Source organism: Urocitellus parryii, chromosome 4 (assembly GCF_045843805.1).
Source record: "Urocitellus parryii isolate mUroPar1 chromosome 4, mUroPar1.hap1, whole genome shotgun sequence".
Classification (NCBI taxonomy): Eukaryota; Metazoa; Chordata; class Mammalia; order Rodentia; family Sciuridae; genus Urocitellus; species Urocitellus parryii.
Window position 1 is genome coordinate 192562449 of NC_135534.1, and position 24453 is coordinate 192586901.

Consider the following 24453-nt stretch of genomic DNA (forward strand, 5'->3'; position numbering starts at 1 on the left):
CTTAGTTGCCTATGGAAAATGGAGTCATCTTAGCTACTTAATGTCTACTGTGATGGTGAAATGACTTTGAGTATTTCAAGTGCCGAGCACAGGGCTTGCTCCACGGGAAAGTCAGTACAAGTGAGGGGATCATGGTCCAGGGAAGGAGGGTGCTCGACTGCGAGCATCAAAAGTCATCTAGGATTACTTAAGCAGAAGAGGAATTTTCTAGAAGGATCTTAGGAAGCTCATAAAATCGGTGGGGAAATTTGGAGAAAAGGCTCAGAAGACTCTCAGGAACCAGAGGAGGCCAGGTAGAAGGACTCGTCAGCCAGTATTCTGCAGTCACTGCTGGGATGGTTGTCACCATTAGAGGCAGACCCCCTTATCCTGCCATAAATACTTGTCACAGAGGACACTAACAGATGGCCTCTTGACACAGGGGGGAAGCCAGTCTCAGAGGCTTTTTGCTTTGTATTCCTTGCTCCAAGTTCAAAAGCCCAAATTACGTGCCCATGTCCTGACTACCAGTAGGAGGAAAGAGTGTCTTCCCTGTGGCCCTCATGGTGGAGGGGAGAGTCCTCGTCCACCGGGAAACTCTCTAGAGCAAGACAGGAATCTAGATGCTATGAAGCCATTAAACGATGAATGGCCTCTTTGGGAGCCAGACCCAGGTAGGACTAGTAATGGGTAAGAAAAGAGGGGGTTATAATGGGGCTACCAAGTGCCTGGGTGGTCCTGATAGCAGGCCAGCTTTGGGCGTCCCTGGGAAGAGTTTGAGGGACTATTTTCAAAGGTGTGGACAGGACAGAGGGAAACCTCAAGGGCCAGCACAGTTGCCGGGTCTAGCAGCAGCTGAGGTGCCATGACGTCCCCAGGCCTGAAGGAGTAGGGGTTGGGCACAGGGGTCTGACACCCAGAGAGAGACAGTCAATTGGCTGTCACTGTGAGCCCTTACGGGGAAAGCCACCCGCCCACAGAGATGCTAGAGATGGAGGTGGAAAATAAGTACCTAGAGTCTCCCCCAACCCAGTCTCCTCCCTCCAATGTCTTGCTGGTGCCTCCTACATTTTACCCAACTGGAAGTTGGAGGGCCAATAATATCATTGGTATCAGTGGCTTTGAAGGGAGAGAGCAGGGAGAAGGGAGGAAAGCAGGTGGTGGAGGCGCAGAGGACAGCCTGAGCAAGTTGGAAATGAACTCTTAGTGGAGACTCCTGACTGCTTCGTGGGGGTGGCATCGGGCCTGGACCTTGAGGGCGGAGTTGAATTTCAAGAGACTTTTTTGAATTGGAGGCGGTTTCCTGAAAGAGCCTCAGAGTCAGACACTAAAGGAGTGTTAGGCAATGGTGAGCTTTGAATGCTGGGACCTCCTCCCACGCGTGTGCCTGCCTGGTCCCCATTTGGGGCATCTACCACCTTCCTGAGGCCACAGTTAAGGACTCCTGCTTGACGTGGCTTCTTTGCCATCGGAATTTGATTCTTGCGTGGCTTCTGGGGATTGCCTTAGCAGCCCAGGTCTGTCCACGGTTCTGGAGATGGGGTAGGATTTGGGCTTCGATACTCCCAAGTCAGCAGCCCCTGGAGAGTTAAGCCTCCCTCTTGGGGCCTGTGTGAAGGAGCCCGTGTGTTTGGGTTTGTGCAGCCAGAAGAGCGTTGCTATGGCTGAGTCGCAGGCAACAGGTCTTGTGATCTGGAACAGCAAATTGTGTATATAACACGACGGCATTTATTAAAGCAAGATAAACTCTGCAGTGGAGGATCTGGCTGGAGCTATAAATTCCTCTGATCTCCACTTCTGAGACATCACATTCCATTTGAATGAGGCCTATCAGCCCAAATGCTTTCATGAAATAAGTCAATTTGCTGAAAATCTCTAAGAAACTGAACTGCAACTTCCTCCTCCTTTGTTTTAAAATCGCTGTGCAGCATGGCTGTAACTCACACGACACTGCTCAATGTCAATGACCCACGGGGCTGTCATGGGCTCTGCGTGCCCTTCACTAGCATTGTCCAGGCCGAGGTTGGACACCCTCGGCTCTTCCTCTTAGGGGGCTTAGGTGAAGAAGAGAAGGAGACAGACATTCTTTCTAGATCCAGGAATTCAGAGATGTAAGTGCCAAATGAAGGAGCCAATCAAAATCCCCCCTCGCTTCAACTTGAGACTTACCCCTTGGCACATGATGGCCCACAGTGAGAGGGATTTTCACAAGAGGCCTCGGGGAGAGCAGGGGCATGGAGCCCAGAAGGCCTGGGTTTAAATCCCAGCTCCATTATGAACTGGGCAAACAGCTACAGCCTAGTCATTGTATCTCTCTATCCCTAGCCCATCCCATATAAAGTGACAATCAAGATTGCCAACACTTACTAGCACTTAATATACATCAAGCACCATGCCGAGAGCCTCCTATGGATGACATAATGTATCCCTCACAGAAATCCTATGAAATAAGAAGCAGGAGTATCTGAACTTTACGGAAGAGGAAAGTGAGGCTGAGAGAGGTTAGGGACCCTGGGAACCATGGGGCTGAGGCAGTCGGGGCCTTTAACCCTTGTATAAGAACAATTCTCACTGCATGGACTTCTTAGAATTCCTAGGTTGCATTAGGAAGTGGGTGGAAGAGCATTTTTTAAATCATAAACTACTAGTCGTGGAAATGCTGATACTGAAAATCTTTGGTCGTTATTTTTCCCAACTTGTCCAAGAGCTTTCCTCCCTCTCATCCACGGGTTTGCTTTTTCTCTTTCCTCCCACTTAACCACCACCTCTGTACCTATCCTTTCCAACATTCCTCCCTTGGTTCAAAAACAACAACTTTGTGGAATTCAGATTCAAGGAGAAAAAAAGCAAAGTCACAGCCCAACTCAAAAGTACTTGTGCTTTTATTAAAAAAAAATACAATCAGGTACTGTCCAGATGTGTTTGGAAAAGGGGGAATCTCTTTATAAATCCTTAGCTTTCATCATCACCATTATTATTATATTAATAATATTAATCATCTCCTTGAAATGGGAAACAGTATTGCTTTTCTGGTTTCGGCTGGATGAAATGTAAAAAGGAAAATAAAGGGGGGTGGGGGGGGACAATTTCCAATGACACACATTTTCTCTTTCCTAACAAAAATAATGATAATTAATTATACAGCTTTGTGTAAAATATGGCTGGTTCTAAAACAAACTACCACTGTACAGCCTACCCCACTCCCGTTCCCAGAGCCCCCCAAGAGAAGTAAAACCAGGGTGTTGTTGCCACTGGAAGATTTTTGCTGAATTGAACCACAAAGCGGAGACCTGTTGCAGACTGTCGTCTTTGGTGCGGAGGAAGTCATCGCAGAGTGGGGAAGGCCAGTTTCTCTGTGATCTGTGGTCAGGGTCAGCTTGACTCTTGCCAGATGCCCAGGCGTGCTTGATGGTTGGATGGTTGTTTTGGTGCTTTGGTAAAATCCTTTCCTTTCTCTGGGCCCTACTCCTCTCTCACCCAGTTGTCCCTGGAATTCATGCCCGTTTGCGCCTGCCTTCGAGGTTTCGGAAGTTGCTGGGTCTCAGCTTCATCTCAGCAAACTGGATTGAATATTCGTGGCCTTTCCAGTGGAACCAGTTAACACCCTGTGAAAAAAGAGAAGGACCCCGGGTTGGTCTCCATTGACACGTTCAGTGACTCTTGCTGTTTAGTTGTTCAGACAAAAAGAGTTGCTTTGACTCAACCGTTTGGCACCTCACAGCTGACTCTTGTGTATCTCTCTGTTGGTCTGTGTTGTGCAACCTTTAAAGGGACTGGCCAAAGGGGACCCAATTCTTCACTCAACCTGGGTTTGCATTGAGTCCGCCATTTTGGAAAAAAGAAAGTCTAGCAAATGATACTTGGCCATTCTTAGGGTAGGTTCTGCAGGAATTCAGGTAATGACTGGAGGTTACGGAAGTGAGAGGCTGGGTGTAGGGAGTGTGTGTGTGTGTGTGTGTGTGTGTGTGTGTGTGTGTGTAACTGATAGGATTCCTGTGAAGAAGTTTAAAAGAGGTTTGGTGTGGAATAGCAGCAAGAGCATATGAGGAACACAAGATTTGCAACCCAACAGACAAGGTTAAATATTAGTTCTCTTACTTAAGAAATAATGGTCTTGAATAAGTTTGTCAAAACTTTCTGGACTTCAGTTTCACTATCTTTTTTTTTCTATCTTAAGACCTAATGATATCAACCTTGGAAAATGAAGAGTTTGTACAGATGCTATCACATGGGTGAGCACTTTGTGGCGGCTCAGTGCATATAACTTCTTTAATCTCAAGGAAGGAGAAATATACTTGGAAATTTTGGCCAAAACTTTTTCTACAAGAAAAACTACAGTTGTGACTTGGCTTCCTGGTTCCACGTATGAATTTGCAGTGGGGATTCTTGATGGCAGCGTCTGCCCACCAAGTGCATGTGGCCCGTTGCCCCCACGTGTGGGAAGCTAAGTAACCTCAGCTTCAGCAGGGCTCCTGGAGCCTCCACACCAGCTGACCTCTCTCCTCTATAAGCTGCACAGAGCTGTAGGGAACAGGTTCCTGGTCAAGTTAATGGCTGGTGAAATGAAGGAAAGAAATAGACACATTATTAGTTTCTAAATTTTTGGCCTTTACCGAGATGGGTGAGCTGAATCTGATAGGGAGGTGGGATTTAAGAACAGATGGTTCATTTCACAAGCAAATGTGCAGGAATGGCTCAGGTACCCAGGGGCACTGCAGCCTGACAGCCTGGTCCATCGGGTGCCCTCCTCTGCCCTTGTTCTTTCCTCTGATAGAAATTCAGGGCTGGAAGCCAGGTCCTCCTGGGGTTGTGGTGGAGACCAAACCCAGAAAGGGAAAGAAAGCTCACAGGGAAACACAGCAGCCAGAGCTGGGACTCAGCTCTCTGTGACCTTTGTGTCCTCCTGTCACCTCTTCTAACCTTGCGAAATGGGATGATAGAGGAGGTTTCCTTTTCTGACATGTAGCATTTTTTGTCTGTTTTGTTTTCAGGATTTTGTATCACCCTGGCATTAGGGGCCCTGGTGACAAAAGCAAGAGGAGAATGCTTAGAGCAAGTGTCACTGAGGCACCGCAGGATGAGATGGAAAGAACCCAGTGTTAAGAGGTGTCCTTCGAACTCACCTTCCTCCTGACACAGGCATGAAAAAATCTCATCCTGATTCCTTTGGAGAGTGTCAAGTAGAAAAGCCCATGAGATAGAGAAGGTGAGAGTGTTTGAAAAGTGCCAGAAATTATGTCCAGGTAAGATCTACAGGTAAGGTCACAGGTGTCACTCATGAGCAGTCAACTGAGGCCCAAAGACAGGCACCAAAATCACTGGTAATGGAGAGGAATAGCTCACAATCCCTGATGCATGTCAGGAACCAGTCTCGGAGGCCACTTAAAAAATATCCCAAATCAAGAACTAAAGTACAAATAAGAAAAAGCTAGATGGAGCATCCCACCTGGGATCATCGACTTTGATCCCTGGGGTTGTGCTGTGTGGAACCAGTCTCGGAGGCCACTTAAAAAATATCCCAAATCAAGAACTAAAGTACAAATAAGAAAAAGCTAGATGGAGCATCCCACCTGGGATCATCAACTTTGATCCCTGGGGTTGTGCTGTGTCATTTGGACCATTGCATTTCTGCAAAGCCCCTGGGATCCCAAGAGCAGACCTGGTGGGAATCCTGGTTGCCAGGGATCAGTGTGGACTATGAGACAAGAGCGCCCATCTCTCCTCCCTGGGGTGGGGCCAGCCTCGGAGAAGGGGCCAGGGCAGGGGCTGGTCTTGATGAAGAAGGGGGTGTCACGAGGTGTAGTTCCTTTTTCAGGTGCATGCTGGTGTAGGCAGGGCCCCGGGGAAGGGAGATGCCTGAACTGGGTTTGCTCACCTGTTTCTAAAGGGGATCTCAAAGACCTGTTCCTGTGATGGCAGAAGTCGTGCTAGAGCTGTGTGTGGTGTCGGGGGAAAGCTAGGGGCTGGAAGTGGGAGACTTGGATCATTTCCATTCCATGATTGTGGGAAAGTCACCTTTCTTGGGGCCTTAGTTCCTTCATAAAGTACAGGGACTCAAAGGCTGTGACTTCACCCCAAGGTGTCCCTGAGGTTCTGAAGGTGACTCTGGGATGGGCTCTGCAGGCTCTGTGTCACCCTGCTTCACCTAGATGGTCTTCACTTTCACTGGCTTTACTTTTGGGGTTTAGATAGAGGTTGTGTCAGAGGAGACCTTTCTAAGTTTGAGACCCGTCTGACCAGTGGTTCTGCTTGGGATCTTCAGGGGCTAATGTGCAGGTTCTATTGAGCTGGCCGGCCATGTCACTGAGATCTCTTACTGTGTTGGGGACAAGCAGAAAGCATGTGGTCGTGTCTTTGAGGCTGTGACCCCTGGTCCCAGCCAGGATGGAGGGCCTGACCTGTGCTGTGTCCCTCCCGGGCCCTGACAGCTCTGCAGTCCACTCACCTGACTGTGGTTATTGTCCCCATATCTTCCCATCAGGTTGACACGGTGACAGTTCTTATACCAGAAAGCCCCTTTGTAGGACAGGGCACAGTTAGTGATGGCCGAGTCTGTGTCCTTGTCAAAGGTGGAGAAGGATCTGCCGTTGTGATAGGCCATGGAGTCACCTGAGCGGGAGGAAAAATAGGCCCCTGAAGAATGCCGGCCGGCGTTTCCCTTCTGCTGTGAAGCACAGACTCAGAGGTGACCTTCAGAAGGTCTGGGGTAGGGTGGCCTTAAACCTCAGCCCCTGGGAAGGCGGGAATGCACGGCCCCTGAGTGTTACCCCGGGGACCCACTTCTGATTGAAGAGACACAATGTGGTAGAAAGAGGGCTGCAGGGGGCTTGGAGGGGTCCAGCCTGGAGTCCTCTTTCATCTCTCGCTGTGACCTTGCACAAATCAAGCCTTTTGCTGACCCTCGGCTTTCTCATGTATGAAATGGGACCAGCACACAGATTCCATCTACCTCATGGCACTGTCATGACAGCAGATAGGGAGAGGCACCAACAGGGACAGCAGGTGCAAGAAGGTGCAAGGCTTGATGTTATTTTATGATTTTTCTGTATTCCCTTTACATAAGATAGCTCAGAGAGTATGCCGAGAAATCTGTACATAATGATAACGTGTTTTCCCACATACAAGCATTTATAGCCATGATTATAATTCATCCCTTTGGATATTAGATATTGTCAAAGAGCCTCTGTATTAATCATGTAGTTATTTAAAAAATGTTTAATAGACCAGTAGCCCATTTTCATATAATTCTATTTTACTCAGGAGAGGGAAGGAAAATGTGTGCATCTTCTCCCTGGAAATACAAAGAGAAGACGGACAGAGGCCACACTCCTGCTTGGGGGGTGTTCTTGCCATATAACAGTGTCCTTCTTGCCCGAAGCCACTTCGACCAGGGAGGTAGTTATTGCCAGAGAATAAAATGTCAGAATTCTTTGAGGCATGCAAGAGATAAAACCATTTTCACCCCTGGCCATCTCTCCTCATTGCCACCCAACTGCCATCTCAAAAGAGCTTTGTGCCCCCTTAGATTGAAGCCTGGCTTTTGGCAACTCCTCGTTTGGAGACTTCCCTCTTCCCGGATGTTTTCTTTCGGGGCTCAGATGGGCTGGAAACGTGCCATAGCATCTGTGTCTTCTGTTTTCACAAACAGAAAAGAAGGCCACCCAAAGTGGGCACAGCTTGCACAGGGTGGTCTGCACTCTCACCCTGATCCCTTCTTGTCACCAAGAAGACTGTGGGCCACAGTCCCCTGCAGCCACCCCCATCCACCTTCCATAAATGGTCTCACCTGGGGCAAACCACTGGGCCTTTCTGAGCCTGTTTCCTCACCTTTACAACATCTTCCTGAAAGGTTTTTGGGAGGATTAAATGGGGGTAATGCAGAAGGAATGTCTACCCAAGAAGATGCTATCGGGAGGCCTCGGTACTTGATGTTTCCTTATTTAGTTCTCCTCTAATGTGGAGCCAGGAAAATGCACAAAATTCATTTTAAGTCAAAGAAGACTTCAAAATGAGAACTAGGGTTATGAACAAGAGCAGGAACGAACAGGCCATTTGAGAGGTGGGGAGCATGCAGGCTGAGGCTGGATGGCATGTGACAGGGATGCCTTAGAAGAGATTTAAGCATTTAGGTGACGGGTGGACTGCTTGCTACTCAGTGTAGCCCACAGACCAGAAGCACCAGCAACGTCGGCTTCTCTAGGGATCTTGTGAGAAATGCAGACTCTCAGCCCCACCCAGACCTCCTGTTTCAGCATCTGACACATTGGCATGATCCCTAGGGGCTCTGATGCCCAGAGTAGGAAAGCTCTGGATCAGACGAAGATTAAGGCCTCTGAGAGACTATTTAAAAAAAAAAAATCAGTCTATAACTGACATCTAAAGATGGATAAGAAACATGTTTTGAATTGTTAGAAATCAATCCTGATTGTCCAATGCACAACTTACTCCATGTCTCAGCAACTAAAATATCTACCTAACCTTTTCCAACTAGAGTTTTTCATCAGCCTCTGGTGGGTAATCAAGTATTTGCTAGTTCAATAAATGCAGCATTCACATAGGAAGAAGTGAGGGAAGAATGAGTAGAGGAATTAGTCAGAAGCACCATGAGGGTCTCTGTAGGCTCATAGGCTCTAAGTGAGGTGGCCTTGTACCTGCTGTTCCGCTGTACCCCTCCACCTTCAACCTGTAGCGAGTCTTGGCGTCTCCCACGCTGAACTTGTCATAGACGGCGAAGGCTGTCTCCCCATGGTCTTGCAGGTCCACCCGCAACTCGTACTGCCCTTGGGCTGTGATTTTGCTCAGGTTATCCAGCCCTGTGGATGATAGGTAAGGGTTATGAAGAAGCCCAAGTGACCCAGGCCATCATTTCTATTCTTTCCTGTGGGAGCAGCAGCAGGGTGTACTTGAAATCGGTGCATGTCACACACCGCTCTGCTCCTTGCTGGTATGATGCCAGGTAAAATATGTTTGTAAGCCTCAGGTAAAATCAGGTTGACATCTTTGCCCTCCAACCACCTAGTGTACTCTGAAGAGTAAAAGTGATAAAGCAGTGACAGTGCCCTTAAAATTCTACAGCTCCTTGCACATGTAAGGCAACGGATGATACCAGGATGGACATCCGCAGGCTCAGGCAATGGTGCATAGAACGATGCTCTGTGCCGGCAGGTTGGTGGCTAGTGTGAATGGCATGGCTGGCTGGCGGAGGGATAGATGGATGGAGGATGGAGGGATGGAGGGATGGAGGGATGGAGGGATGGCGTTGTGGGGCTGGCCTGGGAGACTTCACATTGCAGGTTGGCTAGATTACCATGGGAAAGCCCTCCAAGCTTTCTGAGGATCTGTTTTCCATGTGCAAGATGGAATTTAGCACTTGGCATGGGTGTTCTGAGGGTGAGCTTATAGTTATGAGGAACCCATCTCAGCGACAGGAGCACAGGAGGGGAGCAGCTAATGATCCACTCAGTGACAGGTTTAGGCTTGGTGTTGGCTTTCCCTCCATATGATGATGATGATGATGATGATGATGATGATTTTTAGTGACCCAGAGCATTTGAATAGTCTCTCCCATTGGGAATTTGATACTCCGAGTCCACTGCCAGAGCTCCTACCACCAGAGCCCCTCCCCCTCTAGTCTATCCCCTCCCCCTCTAGTCACTGCGGGTTAGGACAAAAGACATGGAGGGCAGAAATGGGCATTCTGAATGCAAGCATGCAGCACTGCATTACCCAGCCAGAATTCTTCTCTGCGGTCCCCGAATCCTTCAGCATAGGCCTTCCAGTTTCGATAGAAGTCCTCCCGTCCATTTTTGCGTCTCAGGAACACCTGCAAACAGAATCAACGGATCTGCATGCAGAAGAGAGGGCCTCTCTCTGGGAGGGAGGAACAGCAGGCTGTGGAAAGGCAGCACCTGTCCCCTGCTCTGTCTCTGGCTAATCTGTCATGTGACTTTGGGCAGGTTGTCTCCCCTCTCTGAGCCTTCTGTTCTCACCTGAGAAAGAGGGACTGGAAATTCAGCCCTGCTTTGGTTATCAATCAATCATATCAATGGAGCTCCTCCTCCTCCCACAGATGCACCACTCTGGTGTGGGATGTTGGTGACAGGGGAGATTGGGTAGGTGCAGGGGTTATAGGAAAACTCTCTGATATATTTTGCTGTGAACCTAAAACTTCTCTGAAAATGCAGTTTATTAATTAAAAAACAAACAAAACAAGACAAAACAAAAACTACCCAGCTCAGATGGTAATGGGGCTGAAATAATTCCCGTCAGGCTCTGTCTAGTGCCTGGAAGATAGCAAGTGCTTGGGTGGTACTAAATAATGTAACTTCTAGGTCTGATGATCTCTGTCACTTACATGTTACAGAGTTGTCTGAGGTGGCTCAGATGAGATAAATTATAAGAAAATCTTTTCCCATGTTATTTTTTATGCCCAGCCTCTTTCCATCAGTTTAAAGAGACAATGCAGGAGTGCTCCATGTTCTGGATACCGTCTTGGCAAACCTCATGTGCCTGCGTGTAAGGGTGCCCGGGAGGAGGACATGGCCCCCTCTTCATCTGCTGTGCCCCCAGCCCATGTCCCAGGACTCTGGAGCCACCATGACACTCACGATCCATCCGCCCCCATCAGAGGTCATGTCGCAGAAGACTTCCAGTGCCTGGGCCTTGTCACCATTGAGGTAAATGGTGTAGAGGCCGGAGGTGGTGTCTCCATTCAGCATGGCTTGGGAGCAGTCCCTGGGGAACGGGTACAGGAGTCCAACTGTGGGGTAAGGTGAAAGAGCGACTCTCAGAGTAGGATAAGGAGAAAGCGATAAAACGGCGCTGAACCGTGGCTCTGTCATGTGCAGGATGGAGATAAAGTCTATTTTGCACGGGAGCTGGGAGGTGAGGGATTATGGATGTGAGGGGCCGCCTCCGTCCCTCGTGCTGACAGAAACTGTCAATTATAGGAGCCAAGCTGCTACAAGGGACACATGTGAGGTTAACCCGGCCTATCTGGGGTATCCAGGAGCTGGGGAACACCCAGGTGCTGTCTGGGAAGGCACCTATGGTCCCCTGTGGCGTGCAGTGTTCTGTTAGGGCACAGGAGGCTTAGAAATCTCATAAAAGCTTTGGAGCTTGGAGTTCCCCAGACAAATACAAGTCAGTGTGCAGTGTGGACATGTCTCTGCCTCTTCAGAGGATTCTGAGACAAGGGCCTAGTCCTGAACCTGCCACTCAATTGATATATGATGCTAGAAACACCATTTAATGATTCAGAGTCTGGGAATCTTAGGTAAAAGAAGAATTCCTGGGGGGATTTTCGAGTGTAATGATATGACACAAAGAATTCAAAACTGGATAGACATGGACCATCTTGGGGCGGTTCTTAGGGTCACAGCAATTCATTCTTCTGACTGGACCACCTCCTCACTGTGCTCTCCCTTCGCCCGAGGTGCAGCATGTGGTATTCCACAGCCTCGGCCTGAGAGCGTCTTCCAGGTTCACTCATAGCTTTGTGTTCCCAGAACCTGGCCTAAGATCTGGCAAAGAGGAGGCACCTTCCTCGGCAGAGTATTGCAGAATGACTAGGGAAGGGGGGTGGAAGGGCAGGAGGCAGCTCCAGAGGTCAGCTCTTCCCTTCGTCATGAATGGATGCCACGTCTTATTCACCAACAGAACCGGCTATTCATCTGCCATCTGTAGAAGATGCCCAGTGGGAGGTGTGGGGAGGGGCTCCCTGGCCCCGGAGAACCTGAGCCCACTCGGACGCTAACTCCCAGGCTAGCCTAGAACAGGCCAGTTAGTCTCTGGGAGCCTCCATTTCCCTGTCAGAATAATTGGGCACCATAATCCTGGCCCACGGAGCTCGATGGCTGGGAAGACCATTTGTGATTTTGAATGCACCTCACTGAGGTCTTGCTCAGACTCAACAGCACACAGAGCCGTGATAGAATCCAGGGATGCTTACCTCCAGCTCTCCTTTCCTTTCATTGGGATGCCTATGACCTCCTGCAACCACATATTTCTAAGTAGAGGTAGATTTGTTTGAAAAATGCAAAGGAAGTGGAGAGTTGATTGAGCCTCACAAATTCACATCCCAACTCCTGGTTGCTCCCTGGTCCCCTTACTTGTGGTGAAGATGGTCTGGATGAGCTTGCTCCTCAGCGGCCCATTCAACGCCTGGATCCTGGCTGTGTAGTGGGTGGATGGGCTCAGGTCTGCCAGGCTGTAGGAGGTGGTGTCGGGGCCCACAATGACTTCCTAAGGGCAGGAGAAAAATACACAGCAGTTGCTCACAGATACTTGCAGGATGTAACAGATGCATTCATTCATTATTGTGTATATTTTTATTCATTCAGCAATAACCCACTAAAGCCCATTCTATGCCAGGCTTCACGTACACAGCTGGAATCTCAGAATTAGGGACAATGCAGCATAAGAAAAGGCCCTGGGGCCAAGAAAGGCAGAATAAGTTCTAGTGATAGGAGGAGGCAACTACTGAAACTGTACTTGGTTTCCTGGGAGAACAATGGAAAAGGTGGGCAAAGATCAGACCATGAAGGACCTTAAATGTCAAGTTATAGAATTTGTAGCTTAAGGAATGGAGAGGTCTGAAAGTTTTTGAATGACTGAATTACAGGAACCCAGTTGTGTTTTAAGAAGCTTAAGTTGGTCTATGGCTGGATGAATTACACAAGGGACAGGAGTTTTGAGACCATTTAGGTCAGTGGTACCTCATTGTGGCTCTATTACAGCCTTCTGAGAAGCTTTAAGACAGCCTGGTACCTGGGTTCCATCCAAGACTACTTGTGTGTGTGTGTGTGTGTGTGTGTGTGTGTGTGTGTGTGAGAGAGAGAGAGAGAGAGAGAGAGAGAGAGAGAGAGAGAGAGAGAATTGGGGCAGGGCTAGGTACACAGTCAGGAAACTCCCCGGGAGGTTCTGATGCACGGTCATTGTCAGGCTGGGGATATCTTGGGTCAGGAGATGATTATAATGTTATAATGGCTCAGTGGTGGGGCATGTGCAGGCTGGACCTGACCCAGTATGTCTCTTCTAGAACAGAGGTATCCAGGAGAGACAGTGTGCAGTCCACTCTAACTACTGCTGTCTAGTGGAGGTGACTGGCTTCAGTTTGCAGGAGAGTTCTTGTGTTTCCAAGTCTTCTTGCTAGCTTCCAATTCCTTTTTAGTAGATGACTTTGGTGCCTGAGATTGAAATTCAGCCGACATCCTTGTAAACTGAGCACAACAACATTGCTCTCTACAACCTCTGTACATGGCTGGCTGAGTTTAGGCAGTAATGGGACTGGAACTGGAAAAGCTTGCTCTCCTGATTTCTTCCAAAGGGAAATTGAGTTTTGAGGTGTAAGTGGCAGAGGATGATCTTGCATCCTGGTCTAGCTGCATTCTAACCAGGGACCTGGGTTGATTTTCTGGAGTGAAATATATAAAGCTGGGGTTGGGCATGCAGGAAGGTAAGCCAGGGTGAGAGCTCATTTAATACCAGTCACCCAGGGACCTTTGTGTGAGCCTCAGGTCTCATCCCTGGGGAGGGATCAACTGTCAGGTGCAAAGCTGGGCTCACGGCAGTCCTTGGGGATACAATTACCTGCCAGCTCTCTAAGCTGCTGTGTGAACTTATCTTCTAGGCAGTCAGGGTAGTCTGAAATGGGATTCGTGGTTCAAGTAAACAGTCCTAGGATGAATGACTGAGAGGGAACCTTAGAACCCATTTTACAGATATGAATAATGGTATCAGAAAAGATAAAGGGCCTCTCTCTGTTCATGCAATCAGTTCCTTACATACCACATCCAGGAAGGGCCAGGAACGAGGGTCATGTGATTTCTTCTGCCTAAATATGACAGATTGTCTATAACCTGTTTACCTCTATTTCCTTCTGATGCTCACTATGAGAGTAAAGCAATATAAGGTATAAATCCACTTAGACAAGGGAGATGAGAAGGGAGAGCACAATAGACATGTCATGTCAGCAGAGTCTTGGTAGATGGGAAGTGGGTGACAGAGAGACCACAAACAGGGCAGAATGGAGACAACGGGAGCTAATGAACTAGAGTGGGCAGAGCCACTGACCACTGGCCACACATGTCACCAAGTCCAGCAAGTTCACGATGAATGTGTACAAAGCAAAGATACCTTTGGAGGCAATCTTTGGTTTGTTTAAAAGCTTTGAGTAAGAAATGCTTAAGTCCCCAGATCCTCTCAACCACTCCTAGCCCAGATGGAAAGTTGGGGTTCACTCTCTGGACAGGCTGAGCCAGAGGGGAAGACTCTGGATTCAAATCCACCAGGCTTAGCTGCTGAGGAGGTTGAACTGCTACACTGGAAATGTAAGCTGAAGGGAAGCTCTGCACACAGTGAGAGCCCAGGCTTTCCAGGGCCCCCCAGTAAAACTGCTGGGCACTTGCCCAATCTTTCTACATGAGCCCCAAGTTGATAAGCCCTGCTGGTGCTGTTGTCAATCCCCAGGAGCATTTTATGCTTGACTCTCGTGTAAATGAGCCAACAAGACCAACAGACATTGGGTGGAAGTCTTCCATATGAAAGAGGGAGACCCAAATAAAATGAACCAAACAGCAACCAGAACATGGGGGGAAAAAAAAGTTTGGAAGAAATGGCATGATGTTGCGCAAAATATATACCAGTGACGTATATTTTAGACTTGAGGAGAAGATGATGCATGAAACCGAAACAAAAATGCTAGAACAAGGTGAATGTGCAGAGAATAAGGAAAGATCTCAGAAATACCAAGTAGGATCACCAAAATGAAAACTTCCATAACAAGTTTGGAAGGTAAAGTTGTCCAAAGGTCCAACTAAAAAGTAAAATAAAAATGTTCACAGAGACAGCATGTGAATAGCATGGGCAATGGGTGTAAACATTACAATAATAAACAATGGGTGTATCAACGGTGCACAAGGACTGAGGGAGATAGGCTGAAATAGGAAATGCAATGATGTCACTGGGAGATGATATATATGGCAAAGATGCAGAAGAGGCTCTCAGTCTCAATAAAATGTTAAAGGGCCAAGAGTTTAGCCCCTAAAATGCCCTCACATCTTGTAAAGAGTGGCTCTTGATCTTGGCTGGCCTTAAGAACTGGGGGCTGCTGCGGATGAGAGAGCTGGGAAAGTCTCACTCAGAAGGACTGACACAGCAACCAGTCCCTACTAATATATTTTTTTCTTTTTCTAAGCTCCCTGTCACAGTATTAGGTGATTCTTCCCGACCTTAGGAACCATGCACATGTGTCACCCAGCAGCGGGGACTTGCATATATACTGAAGATACCTTGACTGTACCATCCACGGATTCATAGATCAGGAGGTAACCAGTGACCGACGCTCGGGGAGGTCGCCAGGTGAGGAGGGCAGTCTCCGACTGAACCTCAGTGGCAGTCAGATCTCTTGGAGAATCAATGTCTGGAGGAAAAAATGGACAAGTCAGTCAGTGTCGGACACAGAGCATCAGAGGGCTGGGCTCAGGTCCTTCCCCTGACACTGGACTGGTGTCTTAAGATGAGGAGGTTGACCCATGTGATCTCCAAAGAGAATTCTCTACTGTTCATCTCATCCTAAGGGCCGGGTTTCCATGGGGCCAGCATGGTCTCTGTGGGCCTGGGATGGATTTGGGGAGAAGATACAGCTGTGGAGACCATTACAGACCTCTTATTTGCAAATAAGAGGCCAAAAGAATGCTGATACCAGTCTCCACCCTGACAGAGGGAACACTTTCTCCCTTTCCCCAACTGCTGAAGTTTGCAAAAAGATCTCAATGCATGAAAACCCAGCGCACATCTAAGAAAACTTGCCTGAAAAATCTTTCTCTTTCAGAATACTTCCCTGCCGGCAACATGGCTCATTAAATGCTGGATTCAGGGCCAGTGGGAACTGTTTTTCCACTTTAAAAGCCCTCCTCTTAAAATCTTTTCCTTGTTTGTGGGGAGAAGCAGGTCACTTCAGTTCAAAAGGAAATGGAGTGTTTCTTTGGGTCTTGACTGAATAGGCACGGGGTAGATTTAATGGGGGCTGACGTCATCACATTGCAAGGGCCTGACTTAAGGAGGAAGAGTTGGCCAGGGGCTGCCGCTCAAGATGCGGGCTGTGGTTGGGCAGCTCAAATGGGGAGTTTCCAGCTCTGGGTGTCTTGGTACCTGTGGTGAACTTGGCAGTGAGGGCGGAGCTCTTCTGGGGCCCTTTCTCCGCAAAGATTCTCATCGTATATTCTGTGGCAGGTTCAAGGTCGGTCAGCGCATACTCTACCGTGTTCCCGGACACCGTGCGTGTAATTTCTGGCACTGAACATGAAATACATAAACCAAGGCAGTTACCTCTTGCTGTCTGGGCCATCCCTGAACTTGGCAAACAGCACACCCACCTCCTTCTAACACAGAAAGCTGTTGTGACCCTGCAGAAAAGCTGGTTTGATTTCTGAAATGACCCCCTCCTTTCTTCTCTCTTTCTAGGAAAGATTTATCACATTGGAGGAAGGGGAACTGGGGAACATCTCTGTGGCCGAGACACAGGAACAAGCTACAGGACAATTGTCAGCAATGTCCCCAAGCTGACGGACAATCCAATGTTAGCTTGTCCATTGCCTGTTCTTTCTCTTTTTCATTTATTCACATATCCTATTATAAGTTACCAAATATTTTATCATCAAGGATCACAAAATCCTTAAGGTTGAAGGATCACACTAATCGCAGACACCAGAGCCTGGTTACCTACCACCTCTCAGGCCCACTGGCTTATTCTGACCAATGGTGGGAACCAAACCACATTCCCTGCCTAATCACAGGTGACCAGCTATCCTGGTTTGCCAAGGACTCAGGGATTTCCCAGGTGTAGAAATTTCAGGCTGAAACCGAGAAAGTCCCTGGCAAAGTGGGACAAGATGGTGACCTTAACTCATGATCCAAGTCTCCTTCCTCTCTGGCCAAGGACCTCTGTTACTCCCGGATCCCTATTTTCCATGATTCCTGTGAACTGTCCTCTTATTAATTTTAAGTGAGACAACACATCTTCCCTGTCTTGGAGGAGTTTGCTCACAAGGAATAAGAATTAAAGCATAACAAGAATAGACCCCAATTTCCCCCTCTTGCCCTGCCTAAGCTCTGTCCTCACAAAGAAGTCTCTTAGGTTGGTGCCAGGGCCCAGTGAAAACTCGCAATGGCCCCAGGCACAGGTTATGGTGCCGCCTCTGTCGCTAAAAGCAGAACAAGAACAAACCATACAACAGGAAAGTTACAATGACTTGGAAATTGAAATAGCAGAATTCTTTCTACAATAGATCATTACAAGATTGTGGATGGGCTCATTGGAACTCTCTTCCTCCTCTCTCTCAATTATATTTGACTTTTTGGTGGCCACGGTTCACTGGTGCCTTAAGCATGTGTTTAATCTGCCAATTGGGTAAATTAATGTAGGTGGTTGCAAAAAAAAAAGGAAAAATAATTTCAGATTTTTAAATAAAATTTGCTTCCAATGGTCCTTCCTGTGGCCTCTGAGAAGCCCACCTGGGTGCCACCTGATATGGTCTGCTTAATGTTTTAAATTTTGGGCTCTTGCTTTGCAGAGGATGAGGGGGCGTCTGTCTCACACTGAGAGGCAGAGACTCCAGCAGCAGAGGAGGAAGGGGCGAGGCAAACAGGCAGAGGCTGGGAATGGATCTGCCGGACCCTCTTGAGATTGCAGCTAAGGACCACGGGGACATTGCTGGCCTTTCCAGTCTACCCATGCGTTTTGGTCATTCTGCACCCAATGTGGCATGGAGTGACAGAATGGGAAGTTTGGAGCAAGACAGACACTCTCGGTGTGAGGATGGGCCTGGACAAGCACTTACCTCTTTCCCCTGTGTAAGAGATGACATAACTGTCCACAGTGGCAATGGCCGGCTGCCACATGGCCAAGGCTTCTGAGTCGGTGATGTTGGCTGTCACCAGGCCAGATGGACCATCCAGAGCTGCAAAAGAAAGATGGAGGAGGAGGTGCCGGTCACGCTGGGGAAGATATCAGAACCCAGCTGCTCTGCCGTCCGCTCTGCTTAAGGACTCCTGGCATTAGTCACAGTGACAGATGCAGGACCAGTTCAGAGTTCTGAGCCGGCACCAGGCTGACCTGAGACTCCTCCCCTGTTGGCTCTGTTACCCTGGGCCTCAGTTTCCATACCTGTGAACTGGGGATAGTAATTCTGGCTGGCTTTTCCTCCGTGTTACTTTGATTTTCACATATTATGGGTGGAAAGGTAAATTGAAAAGTGCTGAATGGGCGACAGGGATCGTGATCCGAGTTCACACCCCTTTTCCCAGGAAAGGAACCTATAGAAGACTGCATGGTGGACACTGTCTGGGGCCTGTCAGGGCTTTGAGTGGCATCTCTGGTGACAGGGCTTCTAGGTAATACTGAACCAGGCCTTGAAGGTTGCTGGTCTCAGGTTCTATTGTGGCTTCTTTGCCTGGTGCCTCTGTGCCCTTGGAAGGTCATTTCCCTGGACCAGACCTCACTTTCTTCAGCTGTCAAAGGGGGGCTGCTCTAGGGTCAACCAGACGATGGGCTAAAGAAGCCTTGGCAATGGTGATTATTATTAATCTGTTAAATTAGGTATGGCTTTCAAATAACTTGTCCTGAGAAAGGACATTCAAAGGGCCTCTTCTAACTGACCACTCTCCCTACCCAACGTCCCTTCCTGTTTCCCTCTCTCTCTTGCTCTTCATACTCAATTGTTCTACCCCCAGGGGGGACAAGGGCTGCTCCCATGTGCCCATTTTACAGAGGAGGCACCTGAGCCTCAAGGGATGACATGACTGGAGGTGGCAGAGTTATCTGGGAGCCCGCCTTGTCCACTCCTGGTTCCTTCCTGTGTCATGGTGGTGTACACAGTCTCCTCTGACCGGTGATGACCACAGGGGCCTCCGGAGGAAACACACCCAGCTTTTGTGAGATCTGTTGCTGGGAACGGTCCGTGAAACCAGGATTTCTTTGGGAAAATAAAGGCCCGTGCAGCAGGGCGGACAGGACTTTGGTTTCAGATGGGACGTTTTAATTGCATATCATCAACTCTTTTAGGCAATTAGGATATTTTTAAAATTTCCTACGAGGCCCATTCTTTGGATCCCTTAGTGGACTGGGCGGGATAATTGCTCATATCTCAAAGGATAAATTGTTTAGACACATGGCTGTCGGAAGAGAGATTTTCCACTTCATTCTCCTTCAATGCCATTCATTACTTCTCCCCTTTCCAGCTGCAACTCAGGTTTTCATAGGAAAATCAGCCTTTATTTTATAATACAGGGTTTGCCATCTGAAAGACCTAGGTTCAAGTTTGGTTTCAACGTTTACTGGTTTTGTGGCTTGGTACCTTCCCCACATCTCCTCTGTGAAGTGGGGATGAAAATGGCATTAAATATAAAGGGGTTAGCAGCAGTTTTCAGAATTCTGGAGCTGCCAAAAGAGAGGGGTGGCTACCTGATGACTGTCACCAGTTTGTTTTTGTGTGAGGCACTTGCTCAGAGGGCTGTCACCATGGCAACAGGCAGGGGAAGGAGGGAGAGGGCGAGTGACCTTGCAATCGCTCACACCTGCAGGTCCTTACAGGCCTAAGACAGACTTCACTGTAGTCTTTGCTGAAGTCCGAGTCCTGAAGTCTCCATCCTCATCTGAGGAAGGAGGAAGCAGCAGTACAGAGAGGGCACGGGACCTCAGAGAAACTACCTCATGTAGCCAGTAAGTGACAGAAGTGGGATTTCAAGCCAGCTCTCTATGACCCCCAAAGTTGGGCATCTTCTTCTACAACAGTTGAGGAAACAGGGGCCTGAGAAGGTCAAGGATGCGTCTAAGGTTACCCAACTCAGGAGAGGCCAGAGGTGGGCCCCAGATGAGACTTTTGGCACTCCAAACCCAGTTCACGTCCCACTAGGGTTTCATAAATAAACCTCCCACAGCTGCTGAGTCCTGAGCCAACAATGCTAAAGGCAAGAGAGAAAGGAGCACAGCCAAGAGAGCCCTGGAGAAGGAAAGCCCACGCCCAGCATACCTGTGGTGAGCGACCCTGAGACAGGTTCGCTCTCCTCAAAGCCCTTCATGGAGACAATGCTGACCAGGTACTCCACCCCGGGAATGAGCTTCACCAGCCTGGTCTGGGTCTGGGTTCCATCCACAGTGACCATGGAGGGTGCACCTGGACCACGGGAGGAGCAAGACCAGGAACAGTGAGCCTCAGGGACCGGCACTCACGGTTGCCTGGAGAACGGCTGTCCCACTGGGAAGTGAAATTCTGTCTTTATCTAATACCATTTTCTCCTTCATTTTCTCCCACTCTCTGGAACAAGGGAGTTGGGGAAAGGCCTCACTTTTCGTATCCTGCTTTTTCTGTGGGTGCACTATGCCAAAAAACCAAGCCAGGAGAGGGAAAAAACATGAGGTCACAATGTACTAAAAATGGCAAATTTCTGCTCCATAGAGAGCTGGCATGTGGCATAAATTTTATTTCCTTTATTTTTTTTCCCACAAGGCATATGGAAAGCTCACTCTGTAGTGTCCATCTGAACTCCTTAACCCATTCTCTTGGGTTAAGTAGCATTATGGAGACTCCCTTGTTAGTAGACATGCTATGGATGATGTAAAGGTGGTCACAGTCAAGCCTGTGCTCTTGTATTTATTACCAAGTTCAGAATTGATCTATTTTAGAATTTCAGGGCTGGTCAAACTCCCCATGGAGATGCTAGTACTCTCCTGTGACTGACTATCCCCTCTTTATACACCTCCAGGACCAGAGAGCTCACTACAGACTTCACTGAGGTCTTTATTAAAATCCACGTTCTGAACTGGAACTTGCAACTCTGCCAAGCCACAACTCCCGTCCTATACTGAGACAGACAGGTTTTGGCACCCAAGGACAAAATCTCAACACATATCCAAGCCAGCCTGTCAGAAGAGTGGCTCACAGAGAACAAGTCCTTGTGTTCAAACAATACTGAGAATGAATTTCTTAGGATACTTTAGAATTTCAAGGCTGGAGAGGATCTTCATAAAATGATCCCCCTCCCAGGATTTTGTAGGACTTCACAAAAGATGGTCTCCAAAATAAAGGAAGGATTCTTTTTTTTTTATAATGTTTGGGGGATGGGAATTTTTAGGGTCTCTCACTCTCCCACCCCAGCCTCCAGGCTCTTGTGGCCCTTCCCCTCTCTGAGTCCCCTACCTCCTGTCATGGGCACGTAGGTAATCCGGAAGCTCTCCACCTGGGCAGTGGGTGCCGTCCAGCTGACAGTGGCTGAGTTTTCAGTGATGTCTGAGAAGATGAGCTCCTTTGGAGAGCCCATGGCTGTCAAGAAGGAAACACAGGAGAAACCCAGAAACAGTTAGTGAACTTGCCCACGATGTTTGATCCTGGATTCTGGATCTAGGAAGACTTGGTGTCTAGAGTCTAGGTTTCCAATGGAGCCACGCCTTTAGGATGGAGGGCAGGTGACCTGTGATCCAGCTGTGACTGATAGAAAGAGTGGTCCTTTCGTTCCAGGTACAGGGCCCAGGCCTGTGGTGCAGTTTTCATTCACAGGGACAGTTACCATCTCCATTGCCTTCCAAGGAAGTGGGGAGTGACTTGAAAGATTGTAATATGTTCCCCCTTTGGTTTGATTTTTAGCTTTTTGTTGTTGTTGTTTTTCAAATCTTTGCTTTCTACTTCCTTTTACTAAATAATGCCAAGGCTTGACCTGTGTCCACTTTGTTGCAACTGATACGAGGCTTCACCCTCATCTAGAAACCCTGAGATGATGGTGCGGCGGTAGTGATTACACAGAGGACCAAAGTGAAGCTCCATTTTTCAACCAATATCCTGAGGGACATTTCTGGATCACAGGACTTTGTGGCCAAGCCAAGTCCAGTCCGAGATCTTAGAAACAATAGTCACATGGAAACTGACCTTGACAAACCCACTTCTAGAACAGGAGGGAGGTCCAGAGCCAGGGGAACAACCTCGGGCCATCACCAAAACAGACACCTGCTGGGCACTGGGGGTACATGTGGGGAAGGCCAGGCCCAGTGGAGGCTCCAGTTCCCCAAATGTCTCCTCAACAAACCCAGTTTCCTTTGGCTTTTTTGTGATTTCTGGTTCAGGGTTATGCCCACTTGAACTTCCCACGCCTGGTCAGAGATTTCAGGAAACAATTCCCAGGCTCCGGGGAGCCCAGGTCCTCTCATTCCCTTCTTCAAGCCCTGCTGATCATTAAGTTCTGCAGCTCGCAGACATCAGGGACAGTTGTTTTTCCTGTCCATTCCTGTCTTCTTCTGTCATCTAAGACATCTATCTCCTCCTCCTGTTTTCTTCTGTGACCTGGGAACAAACTGCGTGGTTGCCTGGGCTTTTGCTCTCTCCGTATCAAGTTTTGGAAACCACGGGGCCCCAGGAGCCTGCAAGATCTTGCTTATCCAAATAACTCTGGGAGGCTGGGCGACCCGGGGCATGTCCCTCGCCTTCTGGGTCCTCAGTTGCCTCATGCGTCCAGTGGGGAAAGTGATATTCACCCACAGGAATGCTGTGAGGATTAGCAGAGATAATGGACGTAAACCCTAGCACGGCATCCGGCGGGCAGTAACGATTCCCTGCTTGCGACTGCCCTCTATGTTCTTTCCCATGTGACTCTTTCTGCTGCGAGCCATAATGGATTCTAACGTATCCCCCAGGAAAGACCTAGATGGGTCCCAACGAGAGAGAACCCTGGCGAGGCATACAAAATGGGATCCAGACAACCCCCTTCGGCCAGTCAAGTTCACTCTGACCTCTGCTCTGGATGAAAACCTTTCTGGGGTAAATGATGGCATATTTTAGAACTTGGGTCTGATAGCCAAAGCTTTCTTCTCTGGACTCTAGCTTTATCATTGGTAAGACGGCACTCGAGTCTTACACGCCATAAGAATTAGTGGCTTCATCTCTCACAGACTGCGGGGTGTGATCACTGAGAGCTGTGGCAGGGAGATACTATGCAAAACCTGAAAGAAGGACCCAATCATGGTGGGATTCCAGGGTCAATGATGTACTATTTGTGGATCACAGAACGTCCTAGGAGTTGAAGACTATTTGTTATTCTAGCGTGTCTCCTTCTGCATGAGTAGGGCCCCAAAGCCTCCAGCCCCTCCGCAAGTGTCTGGACACAGAGCAGCTGAATCACATCTATTGAAAAGTCGGGGAGACTCAGGTGATGCTTCTTGTCTGTATTTCCAAGGGGAATCAGTTATTTTTAAACTTCCATTAGGGAAATTTGTGGAATTGCTAAAAACTTCCCAGGAGGTTGAAAGGATTCCTATCTGCCAAATAAAAATTTGCCTCCCGAATCCATGGCAAGTGTCTTCTGTTACATGGCAAATAACAATCACTTAAAATTTTTTTCCCCTTTCAACATTTTTTGTGGGTACAGGGCATTGAACCTAAAGGTAATTTACTACTGAACTACATTCTCAGCCCCTTTTATCTTTTATTTTGATAGAAATTCTTGCTGAATTGCTTAGAATCTCATTAAGTTGCTGAGGCCGGCCTTGAACTTGCAATCCTCTTGTCTCAGCCTCCTGAGTCAATGGGATTACAGGCATTCACCTCTGTGCCTGACTCTTCAACATAGTTTTCTTGAACACATAATATGCATTAGGCCCTGAGCTACATGAGGGATGGAACAGCTGCTTGAGGAGGTATGGTTTAAGAGCTAGGATTTTGGAGCTGGACTAACTGGGTTTTGAATTCCACTCTGGCCTTACTACCTATTAATGCCTTAGGCCCCTGGGTCTCAGTTTTTACATCTGTGAAAAGGGGTGGAATATGACACACTCCCTTGATCTATGTGTGTTGTGGAGACTCAGTGAAGTGTCTGGCTGCACCTGGCATGAAGTTAATGCACTGAAATTAGTAGTGATCATCTTTACCCTCCTGGTAGAGGTGTGAGTCAGAGGCAGGGAGGCTGGGGATAAAGAGCCTTCATCATGTGGAAGGGCAGATGGCCAAGCAGGTGTTTCAGACCTGCTGACCCAGCCCCAGGGACAATGTCACGGCTCCTTGGTGATGTGTGGCTTTAAGTTCAGCTGAGCTATAAGGAGCTGGGGAGCTGTGAGGCTGCTGGTTGGAAAAGTAGAGCAGGGTGGGTGTGGGGGCAGGTTCTGGGGGCTGAGAGAATGCGTATTGATACCCTATTGACACAGGGACTGGAGGAGGGTCACACGAACGTGTGTCTGTGGACAGGGGTGGGGTTGGGGTAGATAAACATTTTTGGGTCCTCACTCGGGCACCTTTGGTAGACCTGAGGAACCTCCAGACCAACACAGTGAAGTCCTCTTAGTCAGTTGCTGGGATTTCTTCCTGCTCTCTACCCATTCTTGGGGCCCTGAAGATGGTGCATGGAGTCATGTTAGCACTAAACTTCCTGGAGGAGAAAGAAGTTTCTCTTTAAAGGGGGGCCCAGATTGTTGTAAGAAAGTGGCTCCGACCACAG

The 24453-nt window shown here is 48.4% G+C and overlaps 1 protein-coding gene across 1 annotated transcript in view; it reads right to left on the reverse strand.

Moving 5' to 3' along the window:
• Positions 1-2894: 2894 nt before the first annotated feature.
• The window catches only part of Tnc (tenascin C), an 84704-nt gene continuing 63145 nt past the window's right edge, over positions 2895-24453 (reverse strand). Inside the window, 11 exon segments of the mRNA XM_077797970.1 lie at positions 2895-3584; positions 6425-6588; positions 8631-8792; positions 9706-9802; positions 10587-10738; positions 12090-12222; positions 15270-15400; positions 16132-16275; positions 17820-17939; positions 20010-20153; positions 21177-21299. Coding sequence (XP_077654096.1) covers positions 3474-3584; positions 6425-6588; positions 8631-8792; positions 9706-9802; positions 10587-10738; positions 12090-12222; positions 15270-15400; positions 16132-16275; positions 17820-17939; positions 20010-20153; positions 21177-21299 — 1481 coding nt within the window. The 3' untranslated portion in view covers positions 2895-3473.